The sequence below is a fragment of the Varanus komodoensis genome, unplaced genomic scaffold (genome assembly GCF_004798865.1).
Source record: "Varanus komodoensis strain SLA01 unplaced genomic scaffold, ASM479886v1 scaffold6_4, whole genome shotgun sequence".
Taxonomy (NCBI): Eukaryota; Metazoa; Chordata; class Lepidosauria; order Squamata; family Varanidae; genus Varanus; species Varanus komodoensis.
Window position 1 is genome coordinate 20,405,017 of NW_025336347.1, and position 19,849 is coordinate 20,424,865.

Genomic DNA, 19,849 nt, shown 5'->3' on the forward strand with positions numbered 1-19,849 from the left:
CTGAAGTTTCAACATCTCACACTCAACCTTTGAGTTTGGCTTACTGTGTTGTCTGAATCCAGTCACCGATCTTTTGATGGTGATTTCACTCACACATCCAACACAGGTCTACTATTAACAATACCCTCTTTCCAGACCAAAACCATGCCACCCCATATGCAAACACAATTATTTTAATTATATTATCCTCCCAGGTAAAAAAATACACTCCCTCAAAAAAGGAAAAGCAAATGTAGTGGTCTCGTGATGAGCAAGCTTGTGTGAACCCGCCACCTTCCGCTTGCCTCTCGTCCTGCAAGGCGTCATCACCACCTCGCAGCCAATGCCATGTGGAAGTCGCGGCCAGAAGGGGGCGCTGTGGCATCGCCTGCACCCCCGGCTTGGAGGCGACTGGAGAACTTCCGGTCGGCCGCCCTCCGCGTGACGTATTTCCTCCCTGCCCAGGCGCTGGGGAGGGGGTGCCGCGATCCAAGGTGAGGGGAGGGTTGGCGGGGCTGAGCGCGGCGCTGCTCATGCAGATGTAATAAGAACGGGGGCGCGGGAGCCGGCGGCCTTCATGTCCTGCTTCCCGATCTCCGAAAGAGCCCGTTAACCTGGAGGGGGGGGTGTGGGAGGGGTGTGGTGTGCAGCCCTCCAAAGGAAAGGGCCAGCCGGGGACATCAGATTGCCCAGAAGCAGGAGGCCGCAAAGAAACGTGTGAGTCGGTGAAATTGGGCCGCTCTCGGAAGAATGTGTTGTTTATAAGGGCAGGAGTAGAGGCAGTTGCTTGCGAGGTAGTGCAGACTAGTGGTTAGAGCGCTCGACTAGCACCGTGAAGCTCACTGGGAGGCCGTGGGTCTCTAGCTTCCAGCTTGATTGTGAGGATTGTTGTGATGATAAGATTGGAGAGGAAGCGTATCTACTGGCTTGACCTCCGTGGGAAAAAAGCAGAGTAGAAATGTTTTTGTTTAAATATTTTGGAATACTCAAGCTTTTTGAAATACAGCCCTGTATTCCTGAAAACACATTTCTTGAATGTTGTAATGAAACTGTAGAAATGTTTAGACAACATTAGACATGTATCTAATAATGCTTTCCAAAATTGTAAGGCTCAAGTGCACTAAATGTGCTATGATGTGGGTTAATGCAAGTATATGCCTTTGTTTGTTTGTTCATAGCACTTTTACACCACCTCATAACCCACAGGTTTTCTGGGCAGTTTACAAAATTTTTAAAAGATAATCAGTAAAATAATAATATTTAAATAAAATGCACAGTAAAACCAATATAACAAGATCAGCAACCTACAGCAACTATAACATCATTAACATATGGCACAGCAGCAAAATAATACTGATAATAATAAAAACATTATTGCAAACTAATCTTTATCTGTTAAAATGTCTGGCAAATAAAGGTTTTCATCTGGTGCCAGAACGAAAGCAAAGAGGGTGCCAGTGTACCTCACTGAGGAGCATGTTCCAAAGCTGTGGTTCCAGTACTGTAAAGGCCCCTTTTCTTGCGGTCCTGTGCATGTCTGCTCAAAATCAGCTGTGTTTAGCAGGGGTTACTGCTAGGAAAGTGTGTTGCAGCCTAAACCTGGAAGCCCTGCTGCCTAAGCTCACTTCACACTCCAATCCATTTGATGGAAACTTTGGAGATTTAGAGTGTAAATGGGTTAAAGCCTACATAGTTATGCATTGTAAAATGAGGAGGGATATTAAGGCATGATGGACTTCATAACAGTACTCTAGATACAGTCTCTCCTCTAGTTGCTCAAAGGAGTTCAACTGCAGCATCTCAGATTTGATTGCCAGATGGAGCTAGATGTGTTGCTTGTGATCCTTATGTGTGGGGATGGATATTGCCATTTCACACTGTGCTATGGCAGAATGCTAACCACTTAGGTGAATGGCAATGATTTTTGTAACCCTAATTGCCATGAGAAGGGGTAGGTTAGAGAGGGTAGACCCTGAGCTAGATTCAGAAATGCCATGGGTTGCATTTGGCTCTGGAGTCCAGAGGCTCCCTGCTGTAAATGCCAGAGGCCACATTCTCTATCAGTAGAACTCACAAGAAGAACAGTATCCCAGAGATATAAACTAAACATTAATGGTGCACCAATTTCTGTAGGCCAGTGAATTACGGAATATAGCCCTGTGCAACCAGAGAAATGGCACAGAGCACCAGAGAAATGCAGACTAGTTCAGGGGCTCCTTATGTCTGCATTGCTTCTGCCCACATAAAATAGTTTTCAATCTGGAAGCGATATTGGATGACACCATGATCTAGCCTTTTTTTAATTTTTGGATCCTGAGTGATCCAAAGACTATAGCACATTGGCAATTGCTTCAGGGGTAAAAGAAAAACTTGGAGATATTAAAGAGGAGGAAATGGCAGGATGTGGCAAAGGCAAGGTCCAAGAGAAAAAGAAAAGTCCAAGGCTTGGTCGCAGGGTTGTTTGCATTAGGGATGGATGATAACCAGTGACACAGAAATGAGGGAGGCACGCTACCATGTGAAGGGCCTAGAAATCATTTATTTGTATATTTATATACCACTCAGTATAATTAAAATTTCAAAAATTTAAGGTTTTAAAATTTCAAGCAGTTTAAGTAAAACATTTATTTTAGTATTTATATTCCTTCAAGTATAAAGTTTTGAGTCATTTACATATATTAGAATCACATTTAAAATACAAATTTTAAAGCAATTCCATTAAAGTAAGGATGATACAGAGCAATATAGGAGTGGTAGTATAGGAGCAGCAGCATTAATTCATCGTGATTCACAGAGTACAAGGGAACAACCTGTTACCCTGAGGACCTTTCAGTTACAACAAAAAGATAGCAGAGGCAGGGAAGACCAGTGAATTCAGTTACAAACTGGATGAGTATGTACTTATTTCAGCTAAATGTAAGTGTAGGCTACAAATGCTATACACATGACTTGGGAATAAATCCCACTGAATTGCAGTATGGGGACTTACGGACTGTGATAGTATTCTCTTTCTTTTTATTAACTATCTTTGCAGAGATTGACCTATGTTGAAACTCAGTCTTGGCAGAAGAATGGCAAGAAAAAAGTGATGGACTTTTTCTCCTTTTGGCAATTGCCACATCCACTTTCAGAGAGGGAAGAAGAATTTGTTTTAATGCTTAGAATTAGAATAACTTCCACTAAGTAAATGGACAGCCGAGGGATACTCCAGTTATGGAATATTAGTAGCCAGAGCACCACCACAATTGACTGTAGGGAAACACATTAGCACAAAGTGCTGGTTCCACTTGAATTTTAATTCCACATCAAAGAATTTGCAAGAGAAGAGAGTGGCTCTTCACTTGGATCAGGCGAGCATTTGAAGAGGACTCACAAGGGATATTCCATGGGAGAAAAGCACTTGAAATACCCCAATCTTGGGGAGAGCTTTCGGAGCAGCTCAGATCTCTTTGACCATCAGCAAGCCCATGCAGCAGCAGACAAGCTGTACAAATGTCTGGAGTGTGGGAAATGTTTCACTCATAGTAAGAACTTCAGCACTCACCAGAGAATACACACTGGAGAAAAACCATACAAATGTCCTGAATGTGGGAAAAGGTATGGTGCCAGCTCAACCCTTAGCAGGCATCGAAAAATCCACATGGAAGAAAAGCCTTATACATGCCCAGACTGTGAGAAAAGTTTCAGTTACAAAGCAGACCTTATCAAACACCACAGAGTTCACACAGGGGAAAAACCTTATGTCTGTGGAGAGTGTGGGAAAAGCTTTAGTCAAAGCTCAAACTTCGTTACACATCAGAGAAGCCACACAGGAGAGAAACCTTATGAATGCCCTGACTGTGGGAAAAGCTTCACTGTAAGTTCGAGCCTGATTGAACATCAGCGAGTCCACACAGCTGAGAAACCCTTTTTATGCACCGAATGTGGTAAGAGCTTCAATCGGAACTCACATCTCAATGTGCACCAGCGTATTCATACAGGAGAGAGGCCCTTCCAGTGTCCCGATTGTGGGAAAGGCTTCACGATACTTTCCACCCTTAGTAAACATCAAAGAATTCACACAGGAGAAAAACCTTATAAATGCCCCAAATGTGAACGGAGCTTTAGGGTGAGCTCGATTCTGACACAGCATATTAGAATACACACAGGAGAGAAGCCATACATTTGCTCTGATTGCGGGAGAAGCTTCAGTCAAAAATCACCCCTCATTGCTCACCAGAAACTTCATGCTCGTCAGAAAGCCCCATAGATAATTGGTCAGAGACACAATAATGTAATTGAGAAGTTATTTATCACAGTGATTGATCATGGATTGGGATATAGAGGGTAAAAAAAGGGTAGGGATAGAAAATGAACAGACATTTGCTATCCTATGTGGATGTTAATGTGCTTTTTAAAAAATCACATCCACTGATTTCCTTATTTCCTTAAAACCTACTTTATTTGGTTGAGAAGCTTCAGGAAAGCAGCTCTGTAGTGCTGCAGAGCCCTCTGAAAATCAACACACAGTCAAGCTGTGAATTACGACTTTGGGTTGCCATAAGGATAATGGGAACTAGAATTTGCTTATTTTGGGGAGGAGGTTATTGCACAGATAAATTTTGTACTCAGACAGTCTTTAATATTCATGGATGTACATGCTTTTAAATCCTTTACCTGCTCCATGAAATTAACAAATGGGAGAGATTCTTTTGACACTTTTTTGACAGCTGAAATACTGATATCACGAAATCAGAAGGATACGCACTTACTTCCTACAATGCAATGGACTGAGGACCTTACATATGGCATATAGATGCCAACTTCAGATGGATACTTATTTGGATATTTGGTCTGTTTTTGTAGAAGCATATGTATAACTGCTAGAAAGCTGTAAGCATTTAATACAAGTCCATGTTCATATATAAAAACGTAAAAATAAAAAATTTAAAAAGTTTTTTTCCATACACCCCAAGGTACCACACTGAAGATGCCTGTAGTAAACTGACCAATCAATTCTTTCAAAAGCTTTTCTGAACTGGGGTCTGTTCCATTTGAAAAATACAGGAATTTTCCTACAGTGGAGGAAGGTGTCCTTGTGTGGGTTGCTCTTGCGACTCCCTCTACAAGGCAGGGCTCTGCTAAACAGACTTGTGGATGATGCCTCTTGTTGGAGTGAATTCCTCCTGGTCCTGGTCTTGTCTAGCCCTGTCAACCTGCTGCTGCTGTTGCTTCTTTCCCCTTTTGCAACCCCCCCCCCCCCAATTTTCTCCTCTCCATCTCTTTCACCTCTCCCATCAGCCAACACCAGGTAATGAAGGAAGACAGCTTCGGTGGTACAAAATGGGGAATCCCATGCTGAGCAATCCCAGGCCTTTGGACCTGTTAAAAGTTCATGTTTACTATAATCTGTAATATGATACTTAGGCAGCAATACTAAAGGTGCCAAAATAGGGTTTCTTGTAGTGGCCTCCTCCCAACTTGGTGACCTGCAGTTTCTATCATTCCCAGCCAGCATGGCCACTGATGGAAAACAAACATGTCTTAGAAATAGTATACAAGTTTTAAATCCTTTTACTGACTCAGACCATTGGTCCATCTAACCCAGCCACTGGCAGTATCCCTTGAAGGCCTCTGGCATGAACTGTTGCCATTGTGCAGTTTCCAATTGTTGCAGCTGGAGATCCGCTGGATCACATCAGTGAGGGACTTCATGGCTTTTCTTTTTTTAGAATACTTCAATAGCTGTCTTTCATGCACTGCCTTGTCAGCCAGCTTGGCTTGTGTCCTCATATCCTCAGGAACAAGAATACGATACAAGGAAGCATGTGTTTAGTTTGTGTGGACAGGCATTTGGCAGTTGTTAGCCTGAGGTGACAAGCCCTGGCTGCAGAAGATGGGCCTTTGGCTGGTTCAGCCACAGGAACGGACGGACGAGGCGGGTCTCCTTGCCTGCTGTGTCTCAAGTATTTTCCTCCACTGACCTGGCCAAAGATAAGACTGCTTTTGTTCCTAGCAGTGTTTACAGTCATTTTGCCTTCAGGTAACACTTTTTACATAATCCCCTCTCCCTGCCCAGTGCTCAGAAATGTTCTGTAGCACACAATTCGTGTAGGGCAGAAATGCAGAAACTCAGGCCTGGGGTCCAAAGCCAGCCATCCTGATGTCCCAATCCTGGTTCCCTGGAAAGCAGGTTCCCTTGCCTTAGTCTCACCCTAAACTACCAAGAGTTTGGTCCCAGCTTTAGTGTAGTTTTTCCCCTTATTGTAAAATTTTGACATGGCTCTCTGTCTAGAGAGTTTCATGCCCAAGTGGGGACTAGAACCCAACTCTCCCAAGACACACTAACCACTGTGCCACATGATTATGAAAGTAATTCAAGCCACATTCTAAGAAGATGGAAGGAAGAAGGTAGACCTACCAGCACATTTGAAATAATGCAACAATTTTAACAAATTATTTTATGGAAAAATAAGTCCAACCACTGTACCGTACTGGCTCTCTGAAGCATGGCAGTCTGAGTGCTGCTTACCTGGCTGTCCAGGCAGGCTTCCGTTCAAGCCCTGCCCAGCTTCCTGATGTGGCACTTTCTGGCTTTTCTGGTTTTGCCTGCTTCTCTATCCCCATGCTTGGCTGGGCTACATGAAGTTGAGGCTGAAACGCTTCCACTCTTCAATCCCATGCCAACACCACATTTGGATCCAACGGTGCTTGCAAATGTAATCCTGGAAATCTTCCCCTAAGGTCTTGCAACTAGGGATCATTCAGTTGTATTCTGCTCATTGCGTATTGTTGTTACGTACCTGCCTTCAAGTCTTCTCCAACTTATGGTGAGCCTGTGAATGAACGCCCTTTGAAATGTCCTGTTTTTGACAGTCCCATTCAGCTCTTGTAAACTCAAGACTGTGACTTCTTTTACGGAATCAGCCCATCTCATGGCTGCTCTTCCTCTGATCATAATGTAGCGTTGAAGAGTGGAAAAATTGTTGGGAGTGTTGTGTACACTCACAAGGTGCATACTTTGAAGGAGACAATGTTCAATTGTAAGATTTTTCAATAAAAGAATTTTTAAAATATTCTCATTACTTTCTGGACACACCTCCTATGTCCTATACTCAGATTGAACAGACAGGGAGGTAAAATACACCCTTGTGGGATTCCTTTGCCTATGGAAATGACTCTGTTTCTCCATACTCTGTCCTAGCAATCGTTTCTTTACAATACAGGTTACATGTCAGGACAGCCAAGTGCTGAGGTGCTCTGTGTAGCTCCATAGCTTCTCATGAGCTACACAGGGAAGCTGGAATCTATCTGGAATGTCAGACATTTCTCACTCCGTATAGGGCAAAATTCTTTGTTGAAACACCTTGCGCATCATTTTGCTTGCATGGAAAATGTATGCAATGGTCTTATAGTTGCTGCGCTCCTGAGAATCTCCTATCCCGGATACTGGAATGTGTATTGAACATTTCCCGTCTGCCAGCCATTGTTTTGCTTTTCATATTTGTTAGCCTAGTCTTGTTAGGATTCTTCAGCCTCTGCCACTTGGAATAGTTCTACTGGTACTCTGGGTGCCTTATTCCTTCCAAGCACTTTCAGAGCAGCTTTCATTTCACTTTCTAATATTTCTTCTTCCTAGGATCCTTCTTTGATGGAGTTTGTTATCCTTTTATCATTTCTGTTTAGTTCTTCCATAGGTTGTTTTCAACTTCTCTTTATTTTCTCCTTGTTAGATAGTATCTCACCCTGTTGGTATTTAAGCATTCCTGATTTAGATTTGAATTTACCTTTGATGTCTTGGTTCTTCTGGAAGAGGATGCTCATCCATTTTTAAATTACATCCCTGCAATGTGGGAATTGACGGCTGAAGTGGATCCTGAGAGCTCTTATAGCTGCAAAGAAGCTTATACTTCATGCTTGGAAGGAAAAACACCTACCACTCCCTGTACAATGAACTGAAGATGTGTCTGCTCTTTCAACATTTGAACATACTTTCTACAGCCATCAGTCTTGTACAGAGGCTTATTTGGATAAATGGACTGTTATATTAACGTACATGCTTGAAGTGAAAATGTTAAATCCCTTTTTGCTTCTGGGGTGATGTTATCATTGGGTACAGATGTGTGTTGTATGTTGCTCTTTCTCTTTTGGAGTCCTCCCCGCATTTACGTGTGTGTGATACTTGTGGCCTTTGCCACACTTGATCTTAGCCAAAAGGTCGAGAAATGATGGCCCCTGATTCCTAAAAGTTGAAATGCCTCTCCTATAGATCAGAGCTGGATTCTGCCCCCCCACCCCAATTTACCGAGCCAAATTTTATAGTCTTCTCCAAAGATAAACTGTGGAGAAGCTTATCTGACGCTACCTTCTTGCAGCGTGCAAGCACTAGCTCACAGCAAAGAATTTACACTTTAATGTGCACACACCTCTTTTGCTTTCTGCTACCCCCTCACTGGCATGGAGCCAAAAGCCTCTCCGAAATAAGGACGTAGCTTTGGAAAGGAAAGCGCTTCTCTGTCCCTGAGTCACCATTTTGGATTTGCCAGCCTACGGGTGGCTGCCTGGCGCGAAGAAGCAGTGGCCACCCTGTCCCCACTTCTGCAAACAATCCAACGGGCGGGCACATGCGGCGGGCCAAGCTGGCTCGCTTTCGCGGCCAACTCTTTCGCCTCACAGGTGGTCACGGTTTCACAAGAGTGCTGCTGCCGACTTCCCCGTTAAAGGGGAGCTCACTTCCCAGGCCCGAATCTCAGCCCCAGCGCGAGAGGAAAAAGGTGGAGAGAAAACGGGGGTGCTCTTAGGAATCGAAAAGATTCGATGCTCTGGTCTCCAACGCCAGAAGACAAGCAAAAAACCAGATTTGCATAGCTAATTTATATTCTGCTCTAAATCTGCATGCGTGTTTTTGCAGGACCGTCTCCTAAGGACTGCCCTATTTGTAGAAACGGGTGTACGGATGGGGAAAGGAGGCAGTCGATTTCAGAAGAAAACCTCAGGCAGAAACATTCAAGCGGAGGGGGCGGCAAGAGCTGACGCCCTGGGGGCTACAAACACGGCTAGTCCAGAGATCTTCGGTGCGCGCAGAGCCCTGGGTGGTGGGCAGAGGGCCTCCCGCAGATTCAGGGCTCCGGCCCTGCTGCAACGCCCCCTAACACCGCCCCCGAGCAGCAGCAGCAGCAGCAGCAGCAGCTAGGAAGGAGAGCGAGAGGATCGAGGGCCGCTGGCAGCCCACACCTATCGCGGCAGCCGGCGCGCATGTCAACTGCACGCCGCTCGCCCTGGCTCTCATCGCCCAGGCGCAGCCCAGCGTCTTGCGCCCGGCGCAGAAAGGGCAGGCCGCTCCGCGCGCTTCGCTTCGTGCGCGTTTGCATCCAGCTGCTGTAGCCACTAGAGGAGGCCGTGTTAATTGCTGCCGGAGACGGCCGTTTTCCGTCTCTCTTGCCGTCTCCCGGCTCCCCGTTAGCATGGAAGGGGCGGCGCTTCCCAGCGAGACAATGCCAGCGGAGCGGCTGCGGCTCCAGTCCCGGCTCCCCGGCCGCCGCCGCCGCCACCACGTGGTCTGGCGCTGGCGAGAGACCTTGAGCCTTGCTTCCTGTGCGCCTGATCGGAGCGGGCACTGCCTTCCGTTCCCTGGCGGAGTCGGAGCCTGGCGGACGGGAGAAGGAGTCGTCCTTGGCCGAAGATCCGAGCAGGTGGGACTGCGCGGTTTCCGCAGGGGGGCGGAGAAGGGGGCTCCGCGGCCAGGAGTGGGAAGGAGGAAAAGTCCGCTAAAAAGCGCAAACTCTTTCGCCCTAGCCAGCATCTCCCTTCTGTTTCTGGGTGAGGTGCAGGCAGGAGCGGGAATCAAGGGCTCTTTTCCGACGATTACAGATTTCTTGCTCGGGGATGGCGGAGCTCCCCACCTCCTCCCTTCGCTGCCACCCCCGTCCCGGGCATCCTCTCAAGATAGGCTGCTGGTGTTCCAGCCAGGACATCACATGTTCCCGTCGGGAAGTTGCGATCTTTTGCTGGCGCTGGGAAAATGCGATTCCTCCTGCATCCTTCGGGCCCTGGGCTATGTGCACGTGTTGGCTTTGGGGAGAAGGTGAAGGGCCGCTTACCGTTGGGTTGCTCAAGGTGTCGGGATGCCTCTTAGCTGAATGCCTGGGTAGCACTCTTGCCGAACCCTGTCGAAAACTTCGTTACAACTTTATTCCTGTGTGATCTTCTTCCATTGTTTCTAAGGGTTCCTGGCAGAAGCCCACATATCACCTGTTAAATTTGCGGAGCAAACCTTGTGCTCACCATCTGTTGTATAGCTATTCCCGTTATTGCATGACTTAATCCTTTCTGTTTCTTTAGTTGTATCATTAAAAAATAAAGTAGTTTTAAAGAATTCAAAATTATTGTTCTTAAATTGGATTTCTATTGCATTTTTTTCCCTTCTTCTGAGGAACCCAAGGTGCTTACATAGCTCCATTTTGTCCTTGCAACAGCGACAGGTAGGCCAGGCTAAGGGGAGTGACTGGTCCAAAGTTTCCCAGTGAATGTCATAGGCAAAAGAATAAGAACCCAGGTCTCCTGGGTCCCCAAGCCAACACTAATCACCACCCTATACTGCCTCTCACACCAGATGTGCTAGCATTGGGGTGTTGTATGGCTGATACAAGGAGTGTAGCTAGCAGTCTTGAAAAAACCCAGGGCACAGAGCTCCAGCCACTTGCAAGGCAATGTGCACAGCAGTTGTGTTAGAGCCAAGCTGTTTGTGTTGACGCAGCAGCCTGTGTTTTGTATAGGTCATTGGCTGTGCAGAGATGGTAATGAGGAAGGTGGGATCTAAATCAAATGAGTAAATAGTAGGAAGCTAGAAGAGTCAGAATTCCCATAGAATTTCTAACATGCCCGGTACTTTACAGACCTCCCCCTTTCTTACAGATGGGGAAATAAGGTGGACCAAAGCTGCCTAGTCAGCTCGTGCTTGGGTGTGGATCTGAATGAAGACCGCATGCGCTTTAACCTGTGCCAAGGAAAACAGAAGTGCAGGTGGGACACTGCCTGATCTCAGACTGCAGGCCAGTCCGGCTGTGGGTGATGCTGGCCCATCGTGTCCAGTTACCGAGGCTGAACAAAGGATAAAATAAAGGAGACCAGTTTTTACTCTTGAAAGCTTGCACAATCTTTTGCAGCATTTTGGTTGGTCCTCATTTGAGCAGCATGTCTGTTTTTACCCTTTTATGATTTATTTCATTGAGAAGTAAAAGGCATTTTACCATAGTATTTTTCTGTGCTTTTTTTCAGGACTTCTGTGCATTAGTTTGCATGTGGAGATTCCATGTTTCTAAGGATTCCTCTTCCAGTCAGGAACTCAAATAAGAAGCAAGCAGCTTGTTCAGCTGAGCACAGACCTGAATCCAAATCTTGAATCCAGTCCTCCTGCCCTCCCCACTCCACAACCCAGCACTATTCTAGTCACACTTTGGCTGTGCGCACTGGCTCTCCCTGTTTTAGGAAGAGAACTTAAAAGGCCTCAGTGCTTTGGCCCTGTGCCTGCCTGTGTCTGAGCAGGACATAAGACGCTACAGCTTGTCTTCATTTCAGCTCATTGTGAAGGCTGAAGAAGTGTCCTGAGCTGCGAGGACACATTCTTCTGGCACACCTGGCTCCTGTTGCAGAAGATTAGAGGTGGTTGTGATGAGGAAATCAGGAAGCTGTGGGAAAGCAAATAGGTAGGAACAGCAGCCACATGAAAGCTGGTTTGAAAGATGCTTCCAGAAGCAAGAAAGCAAGCAAACGAAAACAAGAATATTTGAACTTAAGGGGAAAAAGTCTCAACCTTCCTTCATCATGAAAATCCTTAGCAAAGCTTTTGGACACTGATGAATGCTGGGATTTTTCTGGAACCAAAACGACTGGCAACAGAAGCTTCCGTGGACTAGAGATTGCTCGGTTAGATGCATGATCCAAGTGACCAGTTGCAAGAGCAGATTCACGCATCGCAGCCTGTACTCGGCCACTTGGTTTTAGCCCCTGCGGAGAGACAGTGCTTGTCCGACAATGGGAGAGCGACCTTCCACCGCACTTCTTGCTCTTTTCCATTCCAGTTCCTATCTGCTGTGCTTACATTTCATATCACGAAGTTTTATACAATAGGTTTGCCTATTATGAGATTTTTAATTCAGTAATATTGAATTCAAAGACATTTTAAATACCTTTTGCGGATAGGTTTTTTTTCAATTTTGCAAAGAAAGCTGGTCAATTTGTAGACGATAAAGAAGAACTATACCTACTGGGGAGGAAAGATTTTCATGGACGTCTTGCCACAACCAAGAATCACTGGCATAAAGAAGCAGTATCCCTGTCCTGAGTGTGGGAGAAATTTCAAGCGGAACTCACACCTCATTCGGCACAAGCGGCTCCACACGGGGGAGAAACCCTACAAATGTCCTGACTGTGGCAAAAGCTTCCGGCAGAGCACTGACGTGAACACGCATCGGAGGATCCACACAGGGGAGACACCCTATCACTGCAACCAGTGTGGGAAGAGCTTTCGCTATAGAACAGGCCTTGTGAAACATTTGCGGTGCCATGAAGAAGAGAAACCCCACAGTTGCCTGGACTGTGGGAAAACTTTCGGCCACAGCCTGGTCACAGGCATCCGCCAGAGATGTCTGGTGGGGGAGCAATCTTACAAGTGCCCTGACTGTGTCAAAAAATGTGAGAACTCAAATCTTGTGGTACATCTGACAGTTCCTGTGACGGAGGAACCCTATGGATGCCCTGACTGCGGAAAAGGCTTTGGCGGCAGCTTTCAAATTATTAGACACAGACGTCTCCATACCAGTGCGGAACTTTTCCATTTCTCCCTTACTAGCTTAACCAGAAGGATTTTCTATTGCCCTCCTACTAACTTAACTGGAGGACGGTCACATCGCATGCTGTGCAACATGGGGCAGTTAGCTTGGCTTCGCACAGGTCAGGTGGAAAAATAGTTTCCTGGCAGGGCCAGTGTTCCAGAAATAGGCAGAGTCATAGCCCAAAGTGGACAAGTTATGGATGTGACACTTACCTTATTCAGTGTATGGTAAAAAGGAAATGAGACATTTCTGTCCATCCACGTAGCACCTTCACAATTTGCATGTTGGCATGCTAGCTGGGATAGAATAAATGCCAGTCATAACCAAGGGGGGACTGCTAGGTGAGAGTGGCTATGCTCTCCAGCCCCGGATTTGGCCCTGGCTCTTCTCCAAAGTGGGTGGTTTGTTCCCAGAATTCCGCAAAAGCTAAATCCACTCCTTTTTTAGCTTCCACCATGGTTTGCTCTTGAAATTCAAGGTGAGGGACAGGGCTAGATCCTTTGGGATAGACAGCATTTTAGAACCTCCTTTGTTTCTTTCCAGCCATCTTTTAAATAGCACTAAAATACTTTTCTGGTTATCATTTTTTCAGATAGTGAAATGCGGCTTACCAGAAAGAGCATTGTGTTACTATAACATAATGCTAAATTTAAAAGAGAGGAAAATCTTTCCAGTCATCACCATTTTAGTCACATTTTTCCTAATTAAAGACTTCCAATCTACACTTTTGATCCAAATCAAATGTTAAACATTTTCAGCTTTTTTAAACATTTCATAGGGAGGAATGCTTAAATGAGTACATGCTTAGCAATACATATATAACTTTATTCCCCTACCCACCCATTGCTGAGATGTGGTTTCTTCCTCCCCTTCCAAGGCACCAGTGATACACACACTGATGCAGAGACAGTACATTGCACGATGAATGTATGGCACAAATTCCACATCCCCGACAGTGTGGAAAGTTGGCTGTGATTTTGCTTGCAGCTTGCAGTGGGTGAGCAGTGCTTGGCTTGGACGAGGCCTGTTAGGATTCCACCAGAAATCCAGCCGATCCAGTTTGGTGCTCACCCCCCTCCCCGGCTTTGCTCCTCTGATCTTGGCTGTTCTTTTTTCCCTCCCTCTTTGAACCAGGATTTCAGCTTCCTAACCCCACTACTCTCTGCAGCCTAGACCTGGATGTGAGTCCTTTGCTCTCGGATCACCTGGATGCGGAAGAAGGAGAGAATCCAGGAAGGTTTTGTGAAGGTGAGGCAAGACTGAAGCAAGTCTGGAAGAAAAGGAAGGCACCCAAGGGAGAAATGAAAGGGGCTGAGACCCTGAGGATGTGCAAAAGTTTCTTACTGTTTTCTGCTGGGTAGAAACGTTCAAGAGTGCCATGAAGGCTTCCACTGGCTTAAAACTGTGGGGGATTTGGTGCTTTCCCCACATATTTTCTCTCCCATATAGCTCCCTGTCTTTCCCTGTGGCTCCTGGTTCCTGCTCTGTTTCTCTCGATTGTACCCTTAGCGATACATTCCTAATTCTATGGAAAAATGCCAATATTGCATTTGGAATGTATAGATTCAAATACTTCTCATGATTTAAGAGGTTTAAAAATAAACCTTTTATTTTTCTTTCAGGCAGAATTTGGGGACAGGGATGGTTCTTTTTTTCTTTCACAGACTAAAGGACTTGTGTCAATTGTGAATTAAGCAATAATTTTTACCCCAAAGTAGAGGACTTATTTAAATGTTTCCTTTTTTAATTCCATCCTTGATTGGCCCCTTCTTGTAGAAATGAGAAAATGCTAAAACCTCATCCTTGACAAACCGATCATTGTTGTGCAGGGAGTTTTATCTATGGGGCAGGGTTATTCAGCTAGGCAAACATCACCGCCCTCACCCTGCAACCTAAGTAGAACAATCCTTTGCCACTGGATGCAACAGTGGTTAAGAGTGTGGGACCGGGACTCAAGTGACCCGGGTTCTAGTCCCTGCTCTGCTGTGGAGCCAACTGGGTGCCTTTGGGCCAGTCGCAGACTCAGCCCAACCTACCTCACAGGGTTGTTGTTGTGGGTATAGGACTGAGAGGAGCAGCAGGTAGAAGGATGCAAGCTGTTTGAGTTTTAATCAGATCAGATGAAAGCACAGCTATGGGTGGGAAGCAGAACTGTTTCTTTGATACCAGGATAAATGAGGGCCAGAGATTTGCCTGGTGGCCCCAGCCTGTTCCTGGCTGTAGCCCAGGTACCACTGCTGTTTGCCTGGTCCGCACACACCTTCCCCTGACCCCTGATGTGTGGCCTGTGCTTCCTTTCCAGCCTGCGATCACATTGTGGCGAAGAACCATGGTGAGGAGGAGACCTTTACGCCTGCAAAATCTTATAGGACTTTATTGGGAAGACTCCAAGGGCTCAGTTCCCAAAGCCACACAGCCTATAAGGAGAGACTGGACTTTGAAAGGTGGCAGTGCAAACGGCCGGGATTAGCGGGGGGCGAATTCCCCATGAACGAGAGAGAGAACCCGCCTGGGTGCGAGCGGCTGTTCTGCTCGGAGAGGAGGCACCTGTGCTTCATGTGTGGGAAAAGGTTCCGCTTCGAGTCCCACCTCATCACGCATGAGAGGATCCACACGGGGGAGAAGCCCTTTCAGTGCAGCACGTGCAAGAAAAGCTTCCGGGACAGGTCCGATCTGAGCAAGCACCAGAAAATCCACTCTGGGGAGAAGCCCTACAAGTGTCTGGACTGTGGCAAAAGCTTTCACCATCAGCTGACTTTCATCAGGCATCAGAGGCTTCATCCCAGAGAGAGAGCCTGTGAACAGGGCAATGTGTATTTAGCAATTCTGCCATCATTGCACACAGGTACCGAAGTTACCCCTGGGGGCGAAACCAAGCCATCTGAGACTCTGGGCTACAATTTCAAACAAAAAGTAAGTTTCCAGTCCTTAAGATCGTCACTAATTATTGGGTGAAACCCATTAATAGAGATAGGGCCTGAGCAGGTTTTCTTTCTGACTGGAGTGGTGCTTAAATGCCCAGCATGGTGCTTTGCCTCCTTTACTAACAAAGGCAGGATGAGTTCTGTTAAATGTGAATATTTATTTATATTTGTATGCCGCCTGACTTAACCTTGCTTGGTTCCAAGTTGTTTTTCTTAAATGCGTGGTCTGTGCATATGCAGCTTTGCCAATGAGTGCATTGGGAAGATTTAGACAAATGTATATCCAAGTGAACATGAAGTGCTTCATACAGCTGAACGTGGTGCAGTGTGGGGGTACTCTTGACCCTGCTTCTCTTCCGGGCATCTGAGGACTTGAGACTGAGACATCCTTGAGACGTTCCTAAGAGGAGTCAGCTTAACATGACTGATTAGACCTCTCATGTGGGGACATGCTGAGATCCTCCTGGAGCTGGACCTGAAAAAGGAAAATATACACGGCAGGAAGATAGGATAGGCCCCATGCAGAACTGTTTTCTACCCAAAGGCTGCATTCCGTTTTGGAAACACTCTTGCGGTTGCATTTCAGTGGCAGTGAGGCAAAGGAGCCGGGGCCCAAAATAAGCATTTTTTAAAAATTAACTTAAAGGCTTTTCCATCCTTAGGAGAGGCGAATGGTTGATGTTTGGGGGAAGGGGGTGGGGCCAGGGGAAAGCAGCATGGCCTTGTGGGGGAAATGGAAAGGGCCAAACTGGTCGCCCACTTTTGAGGCTTTGCACCGTGTTAATGATCAAAGGCCAGGCATAGTTGCGCATCTTTACTTTCGCCACAGCTGTCATAAACATATTTTCACCCCTCAGGATCCTAGTTCTCTGTGGACACTGGAACTGGCAGAAGGGACAAAGGTATATTTGGCTCCCACCTAGAAGGTAAGCGGTGAGGAAGCGGATCTAAGGGGCGATTCGTCCGACAGGCCCTTCAAGGGGCCAAGAAGAGGCTGGAACCAGCTTTCCCTTTGTTCTCCTGGGGGCTCCGTCATCAGAGGCTGGTCTGATGGTGCTTTGGGAGGGGGCGGCATCCTTTGCTCATCCCATTTGGAGAGGCTTACACTGCACTCAGCGCCCAACTTTCAATCAGTCGGTTGAACAGGCAAGTCGACTTGTTTGTGCTTTGTTTTGTTATTGAGACCCTTTTGGTTTTGCTGCGAGAAAAGCTGTGAAGGTTCCGATATGAAGGGCAGCCCTGCGTGAGTGGCAACTGATCCGTCAGGTCCTCGCCTCAGTGCTGCTGCGGATTCGGCCGCGATGTGACCAGAAGGTGCATGGAAGGGTCAGGCCGGCCCAGTCTGGAATAGAGAAACCTGCTCACACCGATCTTGACAGCAGGGGGCAGTGCTGTGCTCGTTTGAAAACAGACTTGGCAGGGCTGGCCGTGCCCGCAAGATCACTGTATCTGTAGTTATATAAAAATAACTATTTAAAAAAAAAACACTTCCCAATTAATCAGAGAAGATCGATGTTTTCTTTTAATCAAAGCTTTGTAATGCCCAAAGCCTTAAAAATCCTCTATCTATGATAAAGCGATCATTACGGTGTGTCGGACTGGGATATATTGCCTACAATTAACCGTGTGCATCCAGTGAGGAGCCCCTGGCTCCCCAGATGTTGTTGCACGGTCTCTCCTGTCGTCTTGGATTATTGGTCAAATGGCTGCAGCTGATGGATGTTGGAGGGCCTTGGCTGGATTCCTCAGCCCTGCGACACACTCAGTATGCCTTCGACTCCAGTGGGACAGACTCCTAGGTGAGTGTGCATGAGGCTGCAGCCTGAATGAGCTACTGACACTGTTAAAAGTTGAGGAAGGAGGGAAAATTAGCAGAGCATTTAATCAAAGATTGTTATTATGTTCTGGAATAATGTTCAGCCCTCTTCATTTCTAAAAATGAGAGAGAAAAAAATGCATTTTGAATTTGAGCCTGGAATACCAAAGTAAATCTTTCTCAAGAAGGTTCTTACTGATCACTTGGCTACAGGTAGCCGTATCTGTTTTCTGTTCCTAATGCTAAGGCCCTTCCTACATATCACAACTCCAGTCACTTGTGGATTTTCTCCCTTTGCTCCATAGGTGACAAACAGTGATTTTTAGCACAGTTGTCACAAGACGTCCAACCAAATGCTGTTGAAGGGATCCCAAGGAACCGTATTCCGAGATCTGCACCTGGGAAGCATTGCAGGGGGAGAAATTTGAGAGGCCATGCGAGCGATGGAGCTTTCTATCAAGTGTGCATCCCTGCAGAGGGAGAGAGCAGCTTTGCATCCGTCAGGGGCTTGACCCTTGTGGCAATTTGGAGGTCATCCTGTCCAGGAACAAGTTCCAGGCTCCAAATGGCAGAGGCAGCTTTGTTTGCTGTTCTTGCTTTATTACACACTGATGATTCTATGAGAAGCACAGCCAAAGGACAGGTATTAAGAGCAGATACTATGCGAAGCTCAAATGTTATGCTGCAAAATCATCTCTAAGCACGAACAGTCCAAGCAACTTTATCGTCTCCTCCGAAGATACGTTGTGGAAGAGCCCCAGGTGCTCTTGCTGTCGGACTAACTTCTTCCAGCATGCAAGCCCTAGTTTATGTCAAAGAAGCCATGCCCTACGGGGAATCCTGAGATGCAGAATGTTTCCCGTTTACTGGAAGAAGATTATGAGTGCTCTGAGCAGGGATGCGCTGTCTTGCAAATCATCCCAACACCATCAAGACCGCTGGGAAGAGGAGCCACAGAAATTCACTCTGTGTGTAAAAGGTATGCTGAAAGGAGCTTGCCTCTGGCTGAATGTTAGAGTGATCGGGTGCACTCAGTGGATGACTCCGCAGAAGCCAGGCAGTACCACGCGTCTAAACAGACAAGTTGCCCCTGCTCTTTCAGTGGAAAGGTAGTCACAGGGGAAAAAACCTGCTTTCTTGGGGCAAGGTCATCTACAACCCTGTACTAAAAAAAGGAAAGGAAAAAGCACAGTGCCGCAATTGCATTCAGTGCCACTCATGCAAGTCGTATGTTTGCATACACTGAAACTGTGTAGGCTCTTCGAGAAGGGAAGCAGCTTGCAGGGCATCTAGCCTGATTCCCTGCACCCACAATTTTGCTTTTATTGAAGAGCATAATATGAGAGCAGCCCTACTGGACCCAATCTAGTTCAGTGTCTTTTTCTCCCAATAGGAATCAGTCTGATATTTTTTGAAGCACACAAGCTGGCTGTGAAGGCAAGTCAGTTATCTTTCCCTGCATCATTCACAAATTAAGTTCATTTACTGTTTCTTTTAAAGCAATCTAATGTTAGTAGCCAACACAGTTTCCTTTACCACTAAAACAGCCTGCCCCATCCTGGTGCTCAAAATAGCAGTCCAAAACACCTGGAAAGCCCCAAGTTGGGGAAGGCTGATTTAAAACTTACCCATCTAGTATCTTCTAGAACAAGGAAATACATGCAGAGGAAAACCTCGAGCCAAGTCACTGAATGTCATTTGTTTGAGAAAAGGTGACATGTTTGAACAAACTAGCTTTTAAGTTTTTAAAACATTCTTACAACATCCTGTCAGTTGGATTGCTATCAGATTGTTGAGTGTGGTACAAGATGCAAGGTGTAAATTTGGTAAGTTAAAACACGATGTTGCTTTTAAAAAGGCCGCACTTTTCTTTGCTGCGTCTGCATAGATCACTCCCCAGCCCTTGCTACCCACACTGGCTTGGATATAATTCCAGCACACTTCAAGCATGCCTGGGGTCTGGAGATCATGCAGCCCACCTGTCATAAGAAACCAAGGACATTGCTTTATGTTGGCTCAGATGGGTTCCCTGTTAGCCCAGTATTGTCTACTGTAACTAGCAGAGGCTTTGCAGGGCTCCCACATGGAGCTCTTTCCTGCTACGTAATCCTTTAAGCTGGAAATATCAGTAAAGGTAAAGGTAAAGGTTTCCCCTTGACATTAAGTCCAGTCATGCCTGACTCTAGGGGGCGGTGCTCATCTCCGTTTCCTAGCTGAGGGAGCCAGCGTTTGTCCGCAGACCGTCTCCATGGTCATGTGGCCAGCATGACTAGACACCGAAGTGCGCGGAACACTGTTACCTGCCCACCGAAGTGGCA

At 46.3% G+C, this 19,849-nt stretch overlaps 2 protein-coding genes across 8 annotated transcripts; both read left to right on the forward strand.

Annotated features, from left to right (window-relative positions):
• Nucleotides 1-425: 425 nt before the first annotated feature.
• LOC123034534 (zinc finger protein 239-like) lies at nucleotides 426-4,933 on the forward strand. 2 transcript variants are annotated; one of them, XM_044451950.1, is made up of 2 exons: nucleotides 426-473; nucleotides 3,014-4,933. In XM_044451950.1, exon 2 carries the CDS (start codon nucleotides 3,365-3,367, stop codon nucleotides 4,226-4,228), a length of 864 nt encoding a protein of 287 aa, XP_044307885.1. In that variant the 5' UTR covers nucleotides 426-473; nucleotides 3,014-3,364; the 3' UTR covers nucleotides 4,229-4,933. The 2 variants fall into 2 exon arrangements, with proteins under 2 accessions (XP_044307885.1, XP_044307884.1); XM_044451949.1 differs by lacking the exon at nucleotides 426-473 and adding an exon at nucleotides 508-696.
• A 4,423-nt stretch (nucleotides 4,934-9,356) lies between these two features.
• On the forward strand, nucleotides 9,357-19,776 carry LOC123034525 (zinc finger protein 271-like). 6 transcript variants are annotated; one of them, XR_006416786.1, is made up of 7 exons: nucleotides 9,357-9,650; nucleotides 10,873-11,130; nucleotides 11,236-12,777; nucleotides 13,926-14,039; nucleotides 15,094-15,704; nucleotides 16,573-17,514; nucleotides 17,837-19,776. XR_006416786.1 is itself a non-coding variant. In XM_044451935.1 (7 exons), the coding sequence occupies exons 3-6, from the start codon at nucleotides 12,243-12,245 to the stop codon at nucleotides 16,636-16,638; spliced, it is 1,326 nt and encodes a 441-aa protein (XP_044307870.1). In that variant the 5' UTR covers nucleotides 9,357-9,650; nucleotides 10,873-11,130; nucleotides 11,236-12,242; the 3' UTR covers nucleotides 16,639-16,641; nucleotides 16,899-19,776. The 6 variants fall into 6 exon arrangements, 5 of the variants coding, with proteins under 5 accessions (XP_044307870.1, XP_044307871.1, XP_044307867.1 ...); XM_044451935.1 differs by having other exon boundaries at nucleotides 16,573-16,641; nucleotides 16,899-19,776; XM_044451936.1 differs by having other exon boundaries at nucleotides 16,573-16,641.
• The last annotated feature ends 73 nt before the right edge of the window (nucleotides 19,777-19,849 follow it).

Bases quoted from the DNA above. Each gene is read 5' to 3' on its own strand.
- LOC123034534 (XM_044451950.1), top strand. From the start codon at position 3,365: ATGGGAGAAAAGCACTTGAAATACCCCAATCTTGGGGAGAGCTTTCGG.
- LOC123034525 (XM_044451932.1), top strand. From the start codon at position 12,243: ATGGACGTCTTGCCACAACCAAGAATCACTGGCATAAAGAAGCAGTAT. The intron at 14,040-15,093 runs GTGAGGCAAGAC...CTTCCTTTCCAG, and splicing joins TCCAGGAAGGTTTTGTGAAG to CCTGCGATCACATTGTGGCG. The intron at 15,705-16,572 runs GTAAGTTTCCAG...TTCACCCCTCAG, and splicing joins GCTACAATTTCAAACAAAAA to GATCCTAGTTCTCTGTGGAC.